Raw genomic sequence first — 16,858 nt, forward strand, 5'->3', positions numbered from 1 at the left:
CCATGGCATAGTCGTCCTTTGATTGTTTGTTTTCAAACCCAGCAGTCCGAAGTAAGAAGTGTCAAAGAAAATATAACAAGTTGAGTTTTTCAGCATTGTGGCATTTAAGTGTTGGGTTATGGACTTTCGCAAGCGGAATAAAAAGCGTTTTTAACTAAGTAAAAGAATTAATTTCTCAAAAATGAGAGAATAACAAAATGATATTTTACAGAAGAATTTAGAGATTTACAGGAGAGATCTGATTATTAGATCAAGATGGTGATTTGAATTTGGGGATGAAAAAAGACTCAAAAATCAGCTATATATATACCCATTATCAGTGTGAAAAAGACAAGATACAAAACTAATCTTAGCACCGTGATTTATAGTGGGGGTCGCAAGGGTTACCCAATATGGTTTGCTTCTGCAAATCAGTCGCAATGGAAACCATAAATGGAATGCATTTGCACCTTTCTAAGAATTCATTCACACTTCCGGAGATATCATCATCATTTAATACATGCTGGGAAGATTTTACATCACTTAATCTAACTCTAATAATAGTTATCTAGATTCACCAATTTGAACCGAATATTGATTCTCAGCACCATTTCTTGACGATTCATTTATATAATTTCTTTGATCAAAGTCATATTGCTTGTCTTTCTAATCTGGTAAGTCAAACTTTCTTTCTAATTCTCATTAAGTTTAAGACTATAGTTTGATCGATATTCTAACACCCCTACTCTGACTTGAGCTGATTGCGTAGAGTCTGCTCCCATCAAAACTGCTCTGAATGTTTCCACTTTCGAAACGGGTAAGGACTTTGTGAAGATGTCCGCTGCCATTTTGTCTGTAGTGACGTAATGAATTGAAATAGTCCCATCCTCAGTCTTGTCACGAATGAAGTGGAACTTTGTCTCGATGTGCTTGCTCCTCTTGTGCATGACTCGGTTTTGGCAAAGTCTGATACAACTTTGGTTGTCCTCTCCAATTGCTATTGGACGTTTCTGTTGGATGCCAAAATCCTCTAGAAGTTGTTTCAGGTAGAGTGCTTCCTGAACTGCTGCTGCCATGCCCTGATATTCTACTTCTGATGAAGAAAGAGCAACTGTGGCCTGCTTCTTGACACCCCAGCTGAATGCTGCGCCACGTCCGTTGAGCTTGAAGTAATAGCCCGTTGTTGATTTTCTGTCGTTCACGTCTCCAGACCAGTCTGCATCACTTTCCCCCACTAAATCATAACTAGCCTCTTTTGTGTAAGAAGTTTTAAACCTTTTGAACCTTGAAGATATCGCAGAAGTCGTTTTCCGCACATCCAGTGTTGATTGGTAGGTGCATTCATGTGTCTGGACAGAATGTTGACTGTGAACATGATGTCCGTCCTCGTCTGTTTGGCCAGATACAGAAGTGATCCAACCAAGCTTTGTAGATCCTCTGGTCCACTTCTTCGTCTCCGTTCTGTGCTGTCTGAAGTTTCAAATTCAAATCAGCTGGAGTTCTTGAGGGTTTGCATTGATCCATTAGAAACCACTCAAGCATTTGTTCTATGTAGCGTTCTTGGTCGACTGTGACTTTGCCCTCTTCTCGTCTGACTCTTAGACCCAGAAACCAGTGTAGTCTCCCTCTGTCTTCCATGTGAAAGGTTGCTTCTAGTGCCTTCTTGACATCAGAGACCACTGTCATACTTCTTGATGCTACTATGATGTCGTCAACCCAGACGAAGATGAAGGTGTGATCCTCTGCCTCTGATCTTGCGAACAAGCAGTGATCGTTCCTGCTTCTGGTGAACCCCTGTCTCAGTAGGAAGTTTGCCAGCTCTTTGTACCAGTTGTTAGCAGCCTGTTTCAAACCATAAATTGATTTATTTAGTCGACATACTAACTTCTCCCCATCTGATCCGCGTTTTACAAACTCCTGTGACTGTTCCAGATACATTTCTTCTTCGATTGGTGAGTGCAGGAAAGCAGTCTTGACATCAAATTGGTGCATCATATGGCCCTGCTTCGCTGATAGCTGAAGTAGAATCCTGAATGTCTCTGGCTTACAGGTAGACGCAAAAGTCTCAAAGTAGTCCAGTCCTTCCACTTGTTTGAAGCCTTTTGCCACATAGCGCGATTTGTATTTGTCCTCTTGACCACTGGGTCCCAATTTCACTTTGTAGACCCATTTGCCCGGTATGACGTCCCTGTCTGTGGGTGGTCTCACTAGGTTCCAAGTCTCGTTGTCTTGGAGTGCCTTGACATCGTCCTTCATTGCCCGGTTCCATTGGTCCCAATCGTCACCTTGCTTGGCATCGTAGACTGTTTTGGGTTCCACATAATTACCCTCAGTCACAGCAAGATGGGTCCTGACTTCTCCAAAAAATTGCGGAACATTCCTTGCTCGTGTCCCTCGTCTGGGCTCTGCTCTGTCCGCGTGTTCCAGTGCATCTTCATTGAAGCCAACTGTCTCTAACTGTGAGAAGTCTTCTGTGTCACTGTCTTCCAGTGACTCTGAGTCTCTGTAACTCCCTCTTGTTGCAGCAGATTCTTCATCTAGTGCTGTTTCTCCAACATCTGAGGCCTCTGGTCTCAGTGTTGTTTCTTGAGTATTCACGCTCCCTGCGTCATGCCACTCCTCCTTTATTGCAGTAGATGTGTCCTGTCGTTCTCTGTTGTCATCATCATGATGACCATCATCTGGGTGCCAGATTCCCAGTTCCGACCCATCATCTAGTAGGTCAGCCGTTTCTTTGTTGTCAGTGATTGAGCCCACTTCAGAATCCTTGATGATCACATCTCGAACTGCCATCACCTTGCGTGTGTTGGGTATGTACACCAGGTATCCATTTTCTCCTTCAGTGTAACGCACAAACTTTCCTTCCAGTACCTTGGGTTCAAGTTTGCTGACTTCTCTGTCCCTCTTCCTCATGAAGACTGTGCAACCAAAAACAGATAATTTACTAATTGAAAGCTTAGGTTTTATACCTCTCATCAGCTCTGCTGGGCATTTTTCTTCTCTTCGTCTCACAACCAAGTTTCTGATCTTTGCTGCGTGAAGAATTGCTGCTCCCCACATCATCTTGGGAAGTCCTGAGTCAATGAGAAAAAACATCTTGCCATCTCCAGCAGTGTCCTGTTGCACCTCTCAGCTAACCCATTCTGTTGTGGCGTCTCTGGTATGGTCTTTTCCTGTAGAATGCCTGCATCTAAGCAGTACGTCTTGAACTGCTCTGATAGAAACTCCTTCGCATTGTCTTGCCTCAGCTTCTTGGGCGTCCCCACACTGAGAACAAATTTCTTCAGGCTGGCCAGTGCTTCACTCTTTGCCTTAAGCAAGTCCACAAACACAAACTTCGTGTACTGGTCTGCAAACACTATGCAGAACCGGAACCCTGACAGTGACTCTACTCTGAAAGGTCCCATCACGTCTGTGAACACCCTCTCCAGCTTCTCTTCTGCTTGGGTCTCTGCCACTCTTGGTACTGGAGTCTTTGTGATCTTGGCCAATGCACACACATTGCATACATCATCCAGTTCCCCCACTGTCTCTGGTGCATTCCTGACCACATCCGCTTGATTCAAATGACCCAATCGTCTGTGCCACTTCCTTGCACTGTCAAGTTTCAAGCTGTTGGAACTCATCTTGAATTCTAGAACGCTGCAGGGTAAGTAAAACAAATTATTTTCTTGTGTTAGTTTTACCCGAATTCCCTTCTGGAGTCTTCTGCAGCTGTTTCCTCTCTCGAAAGTGAAGCTATGTCCCCACTCCGTGCATCTTGAGACTGATAGGAGGTTTGAAGAATAGTCCGGCACACACAGAACATTTTTGAGTTCGCATTGGAATTCCCCTTTGTTTGAGGGTATGCTAATCCTCACACAGCCTCCGCCCACCACTCTGGAAGCCTCTCCAATGGGATTTCTGACCACTGATTGGATGGGCACAAAGTCCAGGAACGCATCGATGTTCGTCACTATGTGATCTGTACAACCACTGTCCACTAGCATGCCTGCTGTCTTCCACTGGGCAAGAGCTGCCCAGCATTCCTCGTCTGGTGTAGCCAATGTTGGACCCAATGCCACTGACTCATGTTTGCCTCCATCTCTTTGTCTCTTGCATGCCCTGTCTAGGTGACCCTTCTCACCACACTTGCTGCATTGTGCTGTCTCCTTCTTCCTGCAGTCCTTGGCAAAGTGTCCAGGGATCCCACACACAAAGCAGTTTCCTTTCTTGGGTCCCTTCTTGAAGTCACGCTTCACTGCCAGTGCCACTGAACCACTTTGTCCCTTGTGTCTCTGCACCGTGCTCTCATGAAAGTTCTGCAGCCTTTTCCTCAACTCTGTGAAGTTCGTTGCCGGGTTGAAGCTTTCCTGTATAACAAAACTTTCATACCTCATTGGCAGACCATAGAGGACCAAGGCGTTGAAGAGGGTCTCTGAGACTGCTTCCCCTGCTTCTTGTAGCCTTGTGAGCAACTCCTGTCCTCTGATGAAGAAGCTGTCCAAATCCTCAGAATCCTCGAGCTGCAGTCGAGCAAGCTGTGCCACTAAAGTCACCACTGTCGGCGTCTCCACACTCTGAAATCTCTCTTGCAAAAGCTTCCAAGCCTTTGCTCCATCTCCAATGCCGTCATCTTCCACACAGTCATGTCTCATCAGCATGAGGGTTGTTGCAGATGGCACCACACATTGTTCCGTTTCTCCTTGATGTCTGCAACTTCCTTCTCATATGCATCCTTCAGCACCTTGTGGTTCTTCTTCTCATCGTTGGTTGCCCCATTGGCAAGTGGCGCAGGCTCATTGGGTTGCTCCTCTGTCCCCAGTAGTGATTTGTAGAGTCCCTTCGTCTGCATCATCGCCACAAATCTTGTGCTCCAGATTGCAAAGTCCTGTGCCTTTCCTGTGTAGGTCAGCAGCTTCACTGTCTGTTGATCCATTGAAGTTTGGGCAGGCAAAACAGTTGTGAAAAGAAAAGGTACTGAGCAGAAAAGGATTATGACTGTCAACAACAAATTGGTTTTGTTTTGGAAATCAATTTTATGACTTAGAAAATTGCCGGGCCCATACCCTGTTGGGTTATGGACTTTCGCAAGCGGAATAAAAAGCGTTTTTAACTAAGTAAAAGAATTAGTTTCTCAAAAATGAGAGAATAACAAAATGATATTTTACAGAAGAATTTAGAGATTTACAGGAGAGATCTGATTATTAGATCAAGATGGTGATTTGAATTTGGGGATGAAAAAAGACTCAAAAATCAGCTATATATATACCCATTATCAGTGTAAAAAAGACAAGATACAAAACTAATCTTAGCACCGTGATTTATAGTGGGGGTCGCAAGGGTTACCCAATATGGTTTGCTTCTGCAAATCAGTCGCAATGAAAACCATAAATGGAATGCATTTGTACTTTTCTAAGAATTCATTCACACTTCCGGAGATATCATCATCATTTAATACATGCTGGGAAGATATTACATCACTTAATCTAACTCTAATAATAGTTATCTAGATTCGCCAATTTGAACCGAATTTTGATTCTCAGCACCATTTCTTGACGATTCATTTATATAATTTCTTTGATCAAAGTCATATTGCTTGTCTTTCTAATCTGGTAAGTCAAACTTTCTTTCTAATTCTCACTAAGTTTAAGGCTATAGTTTGATCGATATTCTAACATCGTCAGAGAAGTTCGACCATGGCATAGTCGACCTTTGATTGTTTGTTTTCAAACCCAGCAGTCCGAAGTAAGAAGTGTCAAAGAAAATATAACAAGTTGAGTTTTTCAGCATCGTGGCATTTAAGCATAAGAAATTATGGTTCTATTTGGTTTGGAGACCCAAAAAAAATCATCGCTATAATCTGTTGGTATAAAAGTAAATCGTACCTCACGTTGCTATGTAAAATTGTGCTCAATGTAAAATTTTTGGGTATGAAAACGAATCGAACCGAATCTCAGTCATTCAGTTATAAATAACGACCGCCAGTTATAAATCTCATGTTTTTATATCGCCAGTTGCTAGGCAATATCAAGTGACCCGGGGTTCCTAAATTGGACGCCCAAAAATTGTGGAACGAGCTTTGCAGTTGTTGTCCCCAGTAGGTTTTGCTTCCCACAGCTGTATATCAAGACATAACAAATCATTGTGGTATTATAGCACGTGTGCTTGGGGTGGGGCGTCAATAATATGCACCTGCCAAACTAGGAGGTTGTCACAAATAGAAATGATCCGAAATTGAAGAATGTTGTTAATAACAGAAACTTTGGTAATTCGGTTGTCTTTATTCCGGTCTAGGGTTTTTGTTTTTCAACGCCACAAAATATCCGCAAAACCAAGTTTGATGTTTTTGGTACTAATGTCTGTAGTTAAGGCCTTGACCTAAGAAAAGACCGTCGACGAAACAATACTTGGTATAAAAAAAATTCTGCTGATCTTATTACTTTTCCCTCGACTTTATCGACAACTAAAACTAATGTCCCCGAAGTTGGTTCGAAAAACAACGGTGTCTTCAACTTTGTATTGATATCACAAACTTGCAGCAGCCTTTGGCTCGACAAAAACACAACATCTTTGGCTTCTAAATTGAACACATGTCGAAATCTTTTCTTTTATTCTTTTGCCAATAGTTTAGCCAACGGGATTTTATTTTCCAATCTTTGATACTGCTGGTGTTTAGTGATCAAATTTAATTGTCCTATGATCCCTAGGCTCTTTTTTGAGGCACGTTCTATAATACCAGTAGGAAGCAAAGTAGGAGACAAATGATATAACGAACACCAAGAATCTAAAACAATACATGGAGGCTCGGTAATGAGCGTTAGAACATAAAGTTCCGACCCTGCTCATTCACATTTTTGGCAAAAATGTATACCAAATGAGGAACAGTATTTTTCTTTTAAAAAATTGTATGAAAAAACGATTGTCTGCAACGCAAATAACTCAGTGGAGTAAATTCCGCTTTAGATTGACGAGATCAGCCATTATTAAAAAAGCAAGTCAAGACGAACAACAAAATCAAACAACAACAACAAACATTAATTAGATCCAAAATTTATGTCCATTTTTTATACACACTTTTTAGCAAGTGAAATTAGCTTCAGATAAAATTGAGTCTAAACAAAATAACTTGGACTTAACAAGAAAAGATATGGGACCACTCCATAATAAGGCTCGGTAACAATTAGATGAAAACAACAAAAAAGCAATATGAAATTGGTTATATTTTTTTCAAAACAATTAATTGCAGAGTAATGCAAACCATTAGATAGCAATTGAAAAAGTCCATGATGTTTATGATCATTTACGCGTCTGAAGGAGGGAATTAAGACCTGTAATTATTCATTTTTTTTGCAAAATATAGACAACAAAGAAAAATCAAATAAAACTTGCGAGAACAGGCTGTCGAAGTCGTAAAGCCAGATTTTGCAGCACAAAATATGTGCAAATGAGCCTCAAACATAAATAATGTGATATGCGAGCTCTAATTAACGAGAATGGGAAACAAGTAGACAAAAAAAAGAAAAACAGAGAAAATTAAGTAATTGTTTTGTTTCTTCCAAAACAATTTATTTTATAGTCATGAAAGCCATTAGCTACATAAAGAGCTAATTAAATGGGTTCGTTTGATCGTCTCAATGAAGCCCTCGAGACACATAATTACTCAGAATATTTCTTACTTTACAAAAAGAACGTCAAATATAGACAAAAATCAAAAAAATTGTTTTCTATTTTTTTGCGTAAAACCCTTGTCGAAGCCAGGAAATTCATAGCGAATTTCTTAACGATATTAGATTTTATGCATATGCGCCTTCCCTCTGGGACAATAATGTCATATGTGATATGTAATTAACGAGACTAGGCAAAAAATTGACCCAAAAAAAAACAAAAATGCGAAGCTGAAAAGTCTTTAATTTTTTGAAAACAAATGTTTTCAAAGTCATGAATGCCATCAGCTGTCTACTCAAACCAGAGTATTGGCTCGATTATTCCTCAATAACGATCAAATGAGACGTATTGTTATCCAGGAAATTTTATACGACTAAAAAGACGAAGTAAAAACAACAGTTAAAGACAAATGAGAAAAATTTGTGTAATTTCTTCGAGAAAGGGGCGTCGAAGCCGTTATAACCATAACCTATGCCTTTAGAGACTTTTAATTGTTCAATAGTGTCCAATTTTGATCGTCAATAATGTTATATTATTTAAAAAAAATCAAACACTTTTAAAATTCAAAACGACCATTAACTTTCGAGTAAAGAAACTAGATAAAATAATTTGGAACTGCTTAGAAAGCCAATTGGACTATCAACAGTGAGTTTTGATTTGAATTGCTCTATTCTTTAATTAACAAGAAATGGTCGGTTTTTTAAAAAAAATACGGACTGTTTGCAATCTGAATTTTTTTAGGATTGTAACAGTGCAAGATCGGAACAAAACCAACCGTGCTATTGCTGTTCGTCCATTAAGAACGCTTAATTGTTCCGAATATTTTAGATCTAGATAATTTATTATTTAAAAGATCAAAATTATATAATGTGTTTTTGATAGTCTTAGAGTAAAGTTAGCAAAAAACGGCAAAATTTTAAGTCCCAACTACTTTGTATTGATATCACAAACTTGCAGCACAAACTTGTCTTCAACTTTGTATTGATATCACAAACTTGCAGCAGCCTTTGGCACGACAAAAACACAACATCTTTGGCTTCTAAATTGAACACATGTCGAAATCTTTTCTTTTATTCTTTTGCCAATAGTTTAGCCAACGGGATTTTATTTTCCAATCTTTGATACTGCTGGTGTTTAGTGATCAAATTTAATTGTCCTATGATCCCTAGGCTCTTTTTTGAGGCACGTTCTATAATACCAGTAGGAAGCAAAGTAGGAGACAAATGATATAACGAACACCAAGAATCTAAAACAATACATGGAGGCTCGGTAATGAGCGTTAGAACATAAAGTTCCGACCCTGCTCATTCACATTTTTGGCAAAAATGAATACCAAATGAGGAACAGTATTTTTCTTTTAAAAAATTGTATGAAAAAACGATTGTCTGCAACGCAAATAACTCAGTGGAGTAAATTCCGCTTTAGATTGACGAGATCAGCCATTATTAAAAAAGCAAGTCAAGACGAACAATAAAATCAAACAACAACAAACATTAATTAGATCCAAAATTTATGTCCATTTTTTATACACACTTTTTAGCAAGTGAAATTAGCTTCAGATAAAATTGAGTCTAAACAAATTAACTTGGAATTAACAAGAAAAGATATGGGACCACTCCATAATAAGGCTCGGTAACAATTAGATGAAAACAACAAAAAAGCAATATGAAATTGGTTATATTTTTTTAAAAACAATTAATTGCAGAGTAATGCAAACCATTAGATAGCAATTGAAAAAGTCCAAGATGTTTATGATCATTTACGCGTCTGAAGGAGGGAATTAAGACCTGTAATATTTCATTTTTTTTGCAAAATATAGACAACAAAGAAAAATCAAATAAAACTTGCGAGAACAGGCTGTCGAAGTCGTAAAGCCAGATTTTGCAGCACAAAATATGTGCAAATGAGCCTCAAACAAAAATAATGTGATATGCGAGCTCTAATTAACGAGAATGGGAAACAAGTAGACAAAAAAAAGAAAAACAGAGAAAATTAAGTAATTGTTTTGTTTCTTCCAAAACAATTTATTTTATAGTCATGAAAGCCATTAGCTACATAAAGAGATAATTAAATGGGTTCGTTTGATTGTCTGAATGAAGCCCTTGAGACCCATAATTATTCAGAATATTTCTTACTTTACAAAAAGAACGTCAAATATAGACAAAAATCAAAAAAATTTTTTTCTATTTTTTTGCGTAAAACCCGTGTCGAAGCCAGGAAATTCATAACGAATTTCTTAAAGACATTAGATTTTATGCATATGCGCCTTCCCTCTGGGAAAATAATGTCATATGTGATATGTAATTAACGAGACTAGGTAAAAAATTGACCCAAAAAAAAAACAAAAATGCGAAGCTGAAAAGTCTTTAATTTTTTGAAAACAAATGTTTTCAAAGTCATGAATGCCATCAGCTGTCTACTCAAACCAGAATATTGGCTCGATTATTCCTCAATAAAGATCAAATGAGACGTATTGTTATCCAGGAAATTTTATACGACTAAAAAGATGAAGTAAAAAACAACAGTTAAAGACAAATGAGAAAAATTTGTGTAATTTCTTCGAGAAAAGGGCGTCGAAGCCGTTATAACCATAACCTATGCCTTTATAGACTTTTAATTGTTCAATAGTGTCTAATTTTGAGCGTCAATAATGTTATATTATTTAAAAAAAATCAAACACTTTTAAAATTCAAAACGACCATTAACTTTCGAGTAAAGAAACTAGATACAATAATTTGGAACTGCTTAGAAAACCAATTGGACTATCAACAGTGAGTTTTGATTTGAATTGCTCTATTCTTTAATTAACATGAAATGATCGATTTTTTTAAAAAAGACGGACTGATTGCAATCTGAATTTTTTTAGGATTGTAACAGTGCAAGATCGGAACAAAACCAACCTTGCTATTGCTGTTCGTCCATTAAGAACGCTTAAATGTTTCGAATGTTTTAGATCTAGATAATTTGTTATTTAAAAGATCAAAATTATATGCTGTGTTTTTGATAGTCTTAGAGTAAAGTTAGCAAAAAACGGCAAAATTTTAAGTCCCAACTACTCTCAATGGAAGTGAAACTAGGATTCTTGGTAGTTTACAAAGATTTTGTCAGTTGGTTTTGGGTGTGCTGCTCCGGCGAATTTATTTAAAGTGGACTAAATAAGCATATTTTGGACAATTTTCGATGAAAAAGCCTGAATTTTGAAATGTGTAGCTAAAAGAATTGAATCAAAATTTTCAACAAGACCTTTATGTTGCTAAAAATAAAATCAACAGTGTTATTGTTATTAATTTTTACATATTGTAGCAGAATTGACAAATTGTGAGGCAAAAATTACGGAAAATTTGAATAAAAATAACGCAAATCGGTCTAATATTCACAAAAACTTTAACCACTATAACTCGCTCTAGAAAACGAAATTCAAAAAAATTTTTAATTGCATATTCTACGCTGGACGGGCTTTTTAATGATACCACTCACAGCTTTCTACGATGAATATATCAGTTTCTCAAAATTGTCTGAACAAATAAAACCGTTTGAGTATATAGTTCCTCCACCCTCAAGAGGGGTCGGAACAAAAAATAATCGACAATTTATCGGCTTAAGGAAAACAAATCTAAACTTAAGCAGAAAAGCAAGAAGTGAAATTGTAATGTCATTCGGACAATATTCTTTAAATCAAACACCACTTCAGACATATATCTTCATCTCATCTGAATTTGCTTTGTTGGATGGTTTTTTGGTGTTGTGAGGTTTTGCTATAAAGATGAGCATCAGCTTAATTTTCTCATTGGAAGCATTTATTTTTATTTAACACACTAAAAATTATTACCAATTTTCCTAAGACAAACAGTTGCTTTGCTCACAGAGAAACTTCTGCTCGATCCAAGAAGAAACAATTCTTTAAAACAATTTGCGAAACGAAATTCGCATGGAAACACTTTTGGAATGATCCATGGAATGGATTAATAATGAATTATGTAATAATGAATGAACTCAAGTAAGCTGCATATCACCCCATGCTAAATCCGAGTAAATTTCTACTTGGATTTAGCATGGGGTGATATGCAGTGTGTTTTAGTCAATACTGACCACCTTTTATTTTGAGCTGGGATATACCTTTCAAGTAAGTCTTTCGGATCTTAGTTGGGTCCAAAATGACCTGGACAGCCATGTGCTGATGTGCGATTCCAGTTCTGAAGTTGAGCACAATGTCTGTGATGAAAAGGCCATCATTGAAACAGTTGAACAGTGCCCATGTGGTTGACCTCTCCTCGTTGAAGAATGCAATAGCAACTGGGAGAACTATCATGTTTGTTATTAGAAGACAAAGCATCGTGAAATCCCAGCAGAACCTTAAACAGAACCAATGATAGAGTTCTGGATCCTGATGCGGAACGTTATCACTAAACGACTTCTTAGAAAAATTTCAGGCGTTTAAAGGCTCGTTTTGATTTGCCCGCTTATGATTCTGCATCTTGAAAACTTACAAAAAATTGTTTCTTTTTGTAATATTTTACGGATCTGTTTGCCCGAGTTTGTTCCAATTAAACAGCCTTGGACAGCGGATAGGCGCGATCGAAGCAAGCCTGGAACATGCTGGTCTGGCAGAAAAACTTCTGCACCCTCTGTTGAAAACTAAATTGTACAGCTTCGCCAGTAAAGAGATGGAACACCCGATTGCCTCTAAAATTTATTTTTTGGTATATCTTTTCAAAACAAAAACTTAAAAGACACGAAAACAGTAATTTCAAAAAACCAAATGTTGATAGCCAAACACGAAACAATGCCAATAAGCGATAGAGTAAGCGCTTATAAAAAGCTCCTTTTAGTAATTTTTTTTTTCATTTTCTAAATTAATGGTTCACAATTTTTCGGAATACAACATTTGACAGATTCACTATGTGGCGGAGAAATTTAAGAGCGGGCGAAAGTATGGAACATATTATTGGAATCATAACAGAAATTGCGGGAAAATGTCAACTCGACCATCTAGAAAACAAAATTACCAGAGATAAATGTATAATTATGATGATTAACCGCGACATTCGATGAGAGTTCCTAAAAGAAACAGTGAGCCCCCAACAAGCTTTGCAAATTTTGAAGTACTTTAAACTGGGATTGAAAATAATAACGTCTTAGAGAGCAAATCATATGAACTATTCTTGTCCCAAAGTCCTAATTTCGAAACAGTCTGAGCATTGGATAAGGGACCTTCAAATAACAGCAATATTTTCAGACAATCTCAAGGGTCATCTATAGGAAATTCTGTTTGACCTATGGTCAAGACCACAAAATCCTCTGTTCAGCAATGGCCCAAGCATGCAGGAAAGGTAATAAACAGAACCACTTCGCGAGAGCTTGTAGAGGATGTTAAAAAAGTCCCCGTAATTCGAAGACCGTGAACGAATTAGCAAAAGAAACATCAAATTGAGGCATAAACGCGAGACTGGTCTCCAAAATTAACGAGGAAAGTTTATCTACTACGTCATCATTGGATGATTGCTCCATCAGGTGGCTCGCTGATCGAAATAATACGACTTCGCTTCCGGAACATCTAGACATTTAACTCGGCAATATACATATGAAAGAGTTCTTGTACGCTCAGGAACTCCCTCAACTATTGTTATCAAATCTCTAACTTTAAACATTCGTGAGTCATTTTCAAAGACATTTTCGGACCCCAATAAGAACACGAGATTCAAAACATTTAGAAAGGGACAGTTCTCAAAATCCGGTTCAACAAATTGTCCAGTTGAATCTCAAGGGTAGAAGGTCATTAAAACTCATCAATGACGGAGTAATATCAAAGTAAGTCCCCATTTAGCTTGTCGGAACTATGCTTCTACAAACAGGAATCCCGAAAAATTTCCAAAACTAAATTACGCAAACTCTGCAAACCATGGAAAAATTTTGCTAGGCCCAGGTGCAAGAGCCGATTCGTCTCAAAACGCCAAAAGGAGCAGAATTCCGATTCACATCGAATCAGCAGCTCATCAACAAAAATCAAATCTAGTTGCAGGAGGACTTTTTGAACAACTGGAAAATCCTTTACATACAAATCTCATTTCGCCTGACGTTAAAAAAGGCAAACCAATCAGAATTCAACTTGATTCGAAGACCATTAATAGGTCAACACAGAAAAACAACTATCAAATGCCCAATATTGAACTTCTGATGGGCTCCTGAAACAGCTTCCAAAAGGTTATGAGCATTACGTTGCAGCCTTGAGAAAAAAGTATTCTTTCAAAGATAATATTATAATAGTCACAATAGCTCAAAAATTCTAAGCGTTTGGAAATTTTCTTCGTATTCGTCCAGCATATCATCAAGTCTACACCAAACCTAGCTGCCTAATGTTATACGTTCTGAGATCTACTCACGAAATAAATTAGGAAACTCATCTTCTGGTTACGTCTCTCTATAACGCTTTTTGCCAATTTCTCTAACTGTGATCGGCCACCCTCTTGTTTAATCTTTACATTAAACTTTTACCTCACCAGTCACAAGACAAGCAAAAGAACCCTTTGAAAATGGAATATTAACCCAATACTGGGATATCGACTCCAGAAAAAATTGTAGTTACTTTTGACACGACTGTCTCGTGAACAGTAACAAATTAGAAAAGTTAAATTCTAATGACACTTCCTCGACAATTATTGACTTTCTTGAAATTTTCTTTCGTGTACTCAACTAAATTTTTATTGCAAGACCTATATGTCAGGACGCAGTACTCAAACAAATCTGAGACGCCATAATCGCCAAGAAGAAGATCATTGCAAACTTAATGACGCGATGATCGAAATGTCTCAATCCGCTAATTTTGAACTGACGGATTTTTGCTCAAACCTTGGGTGGCTTTTTAGTAAGTGTGATTTCTTAACAAAGCCGTCCAAATGTACAACGAGCACGTCAATCAATAAGTTTACAAGAACAGTTATTCCTAAATGTAAATTTATTCTGCTACACAACAGTCAAGAACAAAATTAAGACATAGAGATGCGTTTGGCAATTCCTAACCATCACAAATTTGGTCAAAATTTCTACATAATGTTAGCTTTTGAAAGGCTTAGTAAGTATCCCACAGCAAAAAAATATCCAGAGACCACAAGTGACAACAAAAAAATATCGAGAAAAACTATTCACACGGCGTACCTGATCAGGCATGTGGACTCAGGATCAATAAGTTAAAATTTTTCTCCAAAAACGATAATACAAACATAATTAAAGCCCCTTCAAATTATCCTCGTGCCATTGGACTGGTCAAAAGGGTCGTTCAAACCATAAAACGTTTTCGATCATATTTAAAACGGAAGAGCTGATTGCTTTAAAAAAGGACGGATTTTATGAGAGCTTTATAAACGATATGATATCAACTGGAAAAAGATTCCACACGACAACAAAATGCTTCGTAATGTTTTTGATCTTTCCCTGTTACCTATCCCAGATTAGTGGGCGTAGGGTTTGGGGTACCCCAGTTACATCAATTGTAACATTTGATTTACTACTTTGTTGGAAGTCACGTATCAAGAGCTAAACTGTTTCATTGCTTGAGAAGTAATTTCAAATTATTTCACGCCCCAAGCCAGATTGTTAAAGTATAGTTTTATAGGTTTTACTACGTTGCCAAATCTACAATTTGATGAAGCAAATTTTGCCTGCAAATGTCCGCATTGTCCGCTCTACCATAAGTTAAGATAAAGTTCAATTGGCTTTCGCGGACAACAATGACAGTAAGGGAATAAGGGAAACTAGCTCAGACTTGCTCAACATTGAGAATATTCGTCACCGATATCCGGGACTGCGGAATTTGATGATAAGCGAGAAAAACCAATTGATCTCTGTCAATTTTATCCAGAAATTTATCTCATTATTATCAGCGCTAAGGTAACTACATTCGGCGATTTGAACGTCAATAACTTCCGCATTTTTTGGCGCCTTGATTACAATTACGCTTTAATCTAAATGTGAAAAATGTGGAAAACGTTTACAAGTTTCCGTTTTTGATTTGTATTTTATAATTCGAAAAATGGCCGCGAACCAAATTTATAATTCATTTCACAACGAAGCAAAAAATTGAAATGGAATAAGCATGCCCAAAATTGCAAACATTGATGACGATACACTTGCTAACACATTGCGGTCGTTTATTACATAAAAACGTGAAATTTCGAGATCAGTCACGGAATTTTTCAATGATTGTCTGCAAATTTTAATTTCACTGTTGTCCCAATTTATCCACATTTCTTCCAAACGATAAGTGGTGACAGACGTCGCCACTGATATTTGCATACACGGACAAGGCTTATATGTAGGATTGGCAACATAAGGTTGTGGTAATCTGCTTTGCTTTATAGCCTTTTCCCCCGTTTACAGCAAAATTGCCACGATTGGTTGATTGCTATAACTTTGAGATTAGGGCGCGCCATAAGATGTAATAGGTTGTAGAAGGACAGAGGAGTAGTATTGACACTGACTGTTGATGGAAACAGTTCAATTATTTTTTGTCAAACTCTTGGATAGCGGACCGAAAGCTTTCAGGGCAAACACAAACACAAAATCACAATTATAATTTATTGGATTGACCGTGAATAAACGGAGCGCAAAAACCGGTTGGAAAATTGTTAAGATTAAATTTGAGTGTGCTAAATTCGAAAAATGCAACACAAGTTTGACCGGCTCATATATGAAAATTAAAAATAAGAAACAAAAAACCCGCTGCATAAGTACACAGACAAGTATCGTTTGAGAAAACATAATTTTCACAAGTAAAACTAGATTTTGTGTAGGATATTCACTCATTTTTTATTCAACTTACCTTGCATTTATACTGTCAGGAACAATACGTTAAGCCTTAATTATGTATATTTAAGGTCACACTTAATCGGAAAACTCAGCTTCTTCTGAAAAAGAGGAAATTTAACAGTTACCAATGAAAACGTCCAGAGGGAAGATACTCTAATCAGTGTTGCCGTATTTCAGGGTAAACAGCAGTTTGCAAACAGCCGTGATTTTTAACATGAAAAACTATGTAGCAGAAATCGATACTTCAAAACATTTGAGAATACATATTTTGTGTTTATTTTATGTTTGTCATTTCATGTTTTAATTAGAGGTTTGAATTTTGAAACCAAATTAATAATAATTTAAAATAGGTTCAATTATGCCTAACAAAGAACAATTTGACAAAATTTAAAATAGATAATATCAGAAACTGCAGAAACATGTAATTTTG

The 16,858-nt window shown here is 37.3% G+C and overlaps 1 protein-coding gene across 1 annotated transcript in view; it reads right to left on the minus strand.

Annotated features, from left to right (window-relative positions):
• The window catches only part of LOC142336680 (uncharacterized), a 109,342-nt gene that overhangs the window by 35,516 nt on the left and 56,968 nt on the right, over positions 1-16,858 (minus strand). Inside the window, exon 4 of the mRNA XM_075385590.1 lies at positions 11,716-11,978. Coding sequence (XP_075241705.1) covers positions 11,716-11,978 — 263 coding nt within the window. The remainder of the gene's footprint in view (positions 1-11,715; positions 11,979-16,858) is intronic.

Source organism: Convolutriloba macropyga, chromosome 3 (genome assembly GCF_964194025.1).
Source record: "Convolutriloba macropyga chromosome 3, txConMacr16.3, whole genome shotgun sequence".
Lineage (NCBI taxonomy): Eukaryota > Metazoa > Xenacoelomorpha > Acoela > Convolutidae > Convolutriloba > Convolutriloba macropyga.